This window comes from Atta colombica, unplaced genomic scaffold (genome assembly GCF_001594045.1).
Source record: "Atta colombica isolate Treedump-2 unplaced genomic scaffold, Acol1.0 scaffold58, whole genome shotgun sequence".
In the NCBI taxonomy this organism is placed as follows: domain Eukaryota; kingdom Metazoa; phylum Arthropoda; class Insecta; order Hymenoptera; family Formicidae; genus Atta; species Atta colombica.
In genome coordinates this window covers 1658153-1664229 of record NW_017259548.1, presented here as the reverse complement: position 1 = coordinate 1664229, position 6077 = coordinate 1658153, and the positions used below count along the sequence as shown (strand labels likewise).

Genomic DNA, 6077 nt, shown 5'->3' with positions numbered 1-6077 from the left:
ACTACAAGGGCACAAAAAATGGAGTACGACGTTTATCAAATATATCTTCTTCAAAAGGCGACCACTGGAACTTGGTTCGTTTTTCACACACTCGCTATGTTATTTGTTCTTAATTAAAGATTTCGATATATAAGAAAGTTGCTTCCAGCTGTGAAAATAATATTATATGACGTTATTGTATACTTTGTACTCATACATTCGCGAGATTTTATGATTAGATTATTTTAATTTTCGATTTTGTGATAATTTATAATGTGATAATTAATTATTTTATACATAATTTCTTGATCTCAATATATCTATAACGTACTTGGTCGATAAACATCATAATAGAATATTTTGCGCTGTGGATAAAACATGCATATTTTTCTTTTCATATAGTTGTTGTTTAATCATTTTATGAAAATTTTATGCATTATTCTTTTCTCTATTTCTACTTTTAACGGGAGAAAAATAGAAATACATTATCCATTTGTTTTTAAATACTTTTATCGAAGTATCTCAGATTCGAATATATGTATACGCGCGTGATGGTTTTCTTGGATAACATCAACTTTAAAAGGAACAAATAAATTCTCGTTCGGTGTCGATACTTTCAGAAAAATGAACGGCAAGGGGATTGTTTTACGCCGGGAAAAAAATAGTCTCCGATAAACTTGCGGCTTGAATACGATCGAAAGGACAATATTTTCCCGACAGAGACGTAGGCAGCGAACGCTACGTATGCTGATATATGGACCCGTCTCGCGTTGATAGATACCAGAAACTTTACAACTTTAATTTTTCCCTCGACGTCAATTTTGGGTTTTAATCTTGACCTACACCTCGGACAGGGCGCGTCAGACAAGAAAAGAATTATTACCGTTACAATTAAATAACGTCCTTCTCCACGTGAATTGTATTTGAATTTCGGGACTTTGAATACTTCATCTGAAAAGGGTTTACATTTTTCAATACTAAAACAAGTTTTTTCAAAACAATAATATAAGATATATACAATAATATAATAGATACAAATAATTAATATAAGTAGATAAGTAATTTCACAAATTTTCTTCATTACAAAAAATAAAAGAATCTTCAGATATACGTAATATAAGTTCCGCGCAAAGCAGGATAAAATCATGAAAAATAAAATAATATTTAATATGATGATGAATTACTTAAACGCATCAGATAATGGCATGCATTATATAATATTTCTTCCGATTTTTTAATATTCTCCAATCGATAACAAATATTAATCCACAATAAGTCTGATATTAATTATTTAATCTTATCAGGAAGAAATATTAGCTCATAAGAAATTGCATTAATAAGATCATTGTAATATATGAGATACAATTGTAGTTTTTATTAAAAGATGATGCATTATTATATCGTCCTGTGGTACTAATGATATGGTTGATAATAAATGTACTTTATGTTAATCTTAATAGATTAACACGACCCAAAGGAATACCTTTCTGGTCAAGAAAGATGTATTCCTGTTTGGGACGTCCTGTATCAGGATTTTTTCGGTCTACCTATTCGGGACTCTTATTCATGTCAGGTGGTATTCATACTCAGGTGGCCAGCTTGCATTTAGCGAACCTATTGTTCACGCGTTAATGAAACACAGCTCGGCTTTGCCAACTTTTATCGTAGATATTTCAATTGCAAGTGCGAACAATTGATATTCCCGGCGTATATTCGCAATGGAAATATTCGGCACCTTATCGAACTTGTAGATATCGCGATTTAATACCAAGAATCAATTGCGCTTCAGAATAGAATATTTCATATCAATTGCAAAAGTGTAACATTTTAAAAATTTATTAATACTTTTTGAATCCACTATTTTTTTTTACTTTTGCATAAATTATTTCAACATAACATACGTTTTTCAAAACTTATAAAATAGTCTATTCACTTCAGGTCATTTTTCGTCAATTTAAAGAAAGATATTTGATTGAAGTATTATTAAAATATTTTGAGATGAACGTCATAATTATCATATGACTGAAGATAATCTATTATCTAGCCCACATGGGTTTGAATTCTATTCAGACTAATAAAAGAAATTAAAAAGTTATATATTTTTTTATTTTGCAAAAATATAATGATATTTATACATCATGCTCTATTGTTAATAAGTATAAATTGTAACAAATGTCATTACATTTCTAATATCATAAGGATGATTATACATTTTTCAGTCAAGCATTATAGATCTGGATTGCGGAATTAACACTTTAATAATGGCTACGTTGAAGATCAGCCGTTTCTAAAAATCAACATCGATTGCGCATTCACATTAAAATGGACGAAGATAACTTATTTCGAGCGCGACAATCTCTCTTATTTTGCGAAATCACGTTTATCTTCTTTTTTAAAACTTCATCTCGTGCATTATGTCAAAATGATAAATATCTGCGTCTGTTTACACGAAACTGCCCGGAGCCTAAAATTCAGCGCACGATTTAATCCAACTGTTTTCCACATTGCCTTATTATCTTTGTTGCTATACACGATATATGCGAGATATATTACGATAAAATTTAATGTACTGCGACTAAGACCGCGGCTAGTCCGAGCAATTCGCATTTCAAGAGTCCCTGCGTCTCGGTGGATGTTTGCACGCGTATACGCATCGAAGCGCTGCGAGAAAAAAAATTGGACAACGGCAGAGAAATTGATACGTGTGTGTAATGCGACTTGGCTCGCATTTAGAACACCGGACATATCCTCCCCATATTTTGCATTTCCAATGAAAAGTTATGATGCGTTTTATCTCATGAGACGTATTTCGCAAAACACATGGTGATTGTGTTATCCCGGTAATTGGGTCGACGGTAAAGCGAAACGTCGCGCGATGTCGACGATACTTCAGTCTGTTTTTTCAATAAGTAGCATCTACGACAGTTCAACGATTTGTAACCCCAGCTTAGATGATATAAAAATGCCCTGGTACGAGAGCTACAATACTCGCGTTCGAAACAGCCGCTGCGGGCAGAAACGAAATTACGCATCGTGAACACGTCCGATCGATTGCTGGAAAAAACGAGTTTAGCTCGGCGGATTTCTCCTTCCTGTTCCGCAATGAATTTCCAAATCCAGAATCCTCGCTGACGGCTGATCGTCAATCGGGCCGATCCTTCTAGAGCGACGATCATCAGCGTCACATCGCGAACGGTTTGATCGCGAACGGAGACGACGGATTAGTTATGAGGTAGTAGGTACCGCTTGGTCTGAAGAGCGACTTGTGACCACCCATGATAGATGCGTGTGTGTTGTTACATAAACCCGATTTAAATTTAGAGAAGCTGTCGCAACTTCTCCCGAGGAACCCTACGTGACTAGTGATAGACTCGGCGAAGTACTGATACGAGCGACTGTGAGAACACGAGCCTCCAAGATCTACCCCACAGCCGACTTGCTTTTGACCGCCGTTAGGATAAAAGTCAATATCTCCGATAGCTGTGAAGTAGCCAAGCCAACCACCATTAGTATGGATGATCTCCACATAACTCGCATCGTTTTTCGATATCCTGGATCCTGATTCTGACGACCTAAAACCAGGCAAAGCTGGATCTAGTCCTGGAACGATAAATTCACGCCATGACAGTGAATAATTATAATTAATTGATCGATTGAGATCAACATAATCAATTTTTATATTTGAAAATTTTATAAATGAAACGAGAAATGACGAGAACAATGTTTGATTAATACGTAAAAAAAAGTTTTTTTTCTATGAAAACGTAAAACTTTCTATAAAATAACACATGCATATTGAATGCTTAATGCCTATCAAACATGAAAAATAAACGCATGTTTCTCAAAAATTTGATAAATCTCACAAAATGTTTCTGTAAAAAATAATAATACATTAATATTAAAATATATACTATCACATTTTTCTACGTGAAAAGAAGAGAGATAAAATTCTTTTAATCGTTTATATAATCTCCAATGAGACTCAATAATGTTTGATAAAAAGGATGGCTTCTTGTCGCACGAAAATTTTTAATACTAATCAGAATATTAAACATAAAGATACAATATATTTTATGCAACGTCAAATATCGTTCTTAGTCGAATATGAAAGCTATTAGATGTAAAATGTCAAGAACTTACCCACGACATAACCGATATCGCTGCTAGCGTTGTAAGCAGCGATTCCAGCTATATGGGCACCAAGAGAGTGACCGATCACTTTGGTTTCCCACGAATTCATTCCATTTTTTACAAGAAAATCAATCATAGTGGCGACATATTGACCAATTACTGTGACACTCCTGCTAGCCGAAATATAGGACATGTTACTTATTGCACTCCAGTCGATAATAATAATGTTGTAATCGCTAATCTGAAGATAAGCTGTAACATAAGAAGTAACAGACATTAGTAATAATCTAAGAAAAGTAACGAAAAGGAAAAGGTTAACGCTGTCTTGAAACTTACTTAATTTCTATACAGAAAGAAATTAACGTTCTATATGTTCTATGTTGAATTTTCTATAATAATTCTCTTAAGTTACGAAACACTAATAAATATTTATATACTAATGACAAATAATCAAATACCATCACGAATTAAAATGCACGATTCGCTGCTGCCCGAACTCTTCCATCCATGAGTTATAATACGCGTTGGTTTTGTAGGGTCGAAATTGCTGTTCTTAAGAGCATCTTCATCGTCGACATAGAGCTGCTTCGATTTGATGAGATTGTCTCTTTTGTATAGATAAAAGAGGATACTTTTTGACAAATCGCTATCATTATATGCATTTTGCTGAACGTTTACGTAGTCGTCTTCCAACGCCAGCTTCACCAAGTTCTTGTTGTCATCGTATACATACGCTACTTCATTTTCAAATAATGCATAATCCAATGAAGTAAAAATATCGTCAGAAAATACTTCTTTCACTGGAAGCCCTGCGCAATCGGAGATACAAGATACATCGCATAATACAAAATGAAAAAGGAAATGTATAAGAGGAATATATCAAACGAAAATATTGTTATAGTATAACAATTATCTTTCTATTCAAATTTTAAAAAGTTATACAAGTTAATGTGCGAATTTAGAATGCAATAAATTTGTCTTTTTACAGAAAAACATTTAAATAAATATTTTTACCAGTTACAGTGCAGGCAAATAAAACACCAATTAAAACATGCATCACCATGTTTAACATTATTTTATTGTTAATACCGCACATTCAGCCGCTGACTTATAAAGTACCTTCTATCAATATATTTATATACAATTTTATGCTTAAATTTTATCAATACTTAGGTATTTATATAATTTTAGCGATAAGATAAATTTCTTTTGCAGTATCGTAACTATAATATTGATTATTTGATAATATCTGAGATATTATCTTAATCAAATTGTAATATTTGTGTGTGTGTGTGTGTGTGTGTGTGTGTGTGTGTGTGTGTGTGTGTGTGTGTGTGTGTGTGTGTGTGTGCATCGAAATTTTTGCACAAATTTATTGGAATTAAAACTTTTTTTATATTTTGTTAAATGTACGATGCATTTTTCAATCTTTAAAAATAAATGAATGATTTAATATTTTCTTTATTTATGCATAATCATTTTTAATAAACTATATTAACATGTACTGAGTACCAATGATAAATAATAAGAATAAAACATAAAACGCAATTATATCATACAAATATATAAATAACGCAATTCTAAACTTTATTGTGATTGAAAAGAAGAGGATTTTACTCAAGCTTTTGAAAGCTTTATATACACAGAACAATACATACTATATATAAATTACTCGTTTCAAGTATTTTAAAAGTTCATAAATCCACAAATTTATCATAAGTTTATTACAAGCATCAAATTTAAAACATATCCTGATTTGCGTAATAAGTTTAAAATATTATAATTCAATCAAGATTATTAAATTAAAACAAATATGATTTACTTATTATATAATGTAACTTCTTCGATAACATTTTGTGTGATATTTTTCAAAAGATAAATATTCTTGTTTCGAGTATATAATAACAAGAGTCTCTCTCTCTCTCTCTCTCTCTCTCTCTCTCTCTCTCTCTCTCTCTCTCTCTCTC

The 6077-nt window shown here is 32.2% G+C and overlaps 1 protein-coding gene across 1 annotated transcript; it reads right to left on the bottom strand.

Moving 5' to 3' along the window:
* Positions 1-3057: 3057 nt before the first annotated feature.
* On the bottom strand, positions 3058-5206 carry LOC108692063 (phospholipase A1-like). Its single transcript, XM_018200169.1, has 4 exons — positions 5125-5206; positions 4569-4919; positions 4120-4362; positions 3058-3579 (listed from the first exon to the last, which is right to left on the bottom strand). The coding sequence occupies exons 1-4, from the start codon at positions 5204-5206 to the stop codon at positions 3161-3163; spliced, it is 1095 nt and encodes a 364-aa protein (XP_018055658.1). The 3' UTR covers positions 3058-3160.
* Positions 5207-6077: the final 871 nt, after the last annotated feature.

What these genes read in the sequence shown, in the direction of transcription:
- LOC108692063 (XM_018200169.1), bottom strand. Translation starts at nt 5,206, where the DNA reads ATGTGCGGTATTAACAATAAAATAATGTTAAACATGGTGATGCATGTT. An exon ending in ATTTGCCTGCACTGTAACTG is followed by an intron (nt 4,920 to 5,124) that starts GTAAAAATATTT and finishes CCGATTGCGCAG; the next exon opens with GGCTTCCAGTGAAAGAAGTA. An exon ending in CGATATCGGTTATGTCGTGG is followed by an intron (nt 3,580 to 4,119) that starts GTAAGTTCTTGA and finishes TTATCGTTCCAG; the next exon opens with GACTAGATCCAGCTTTGCCT.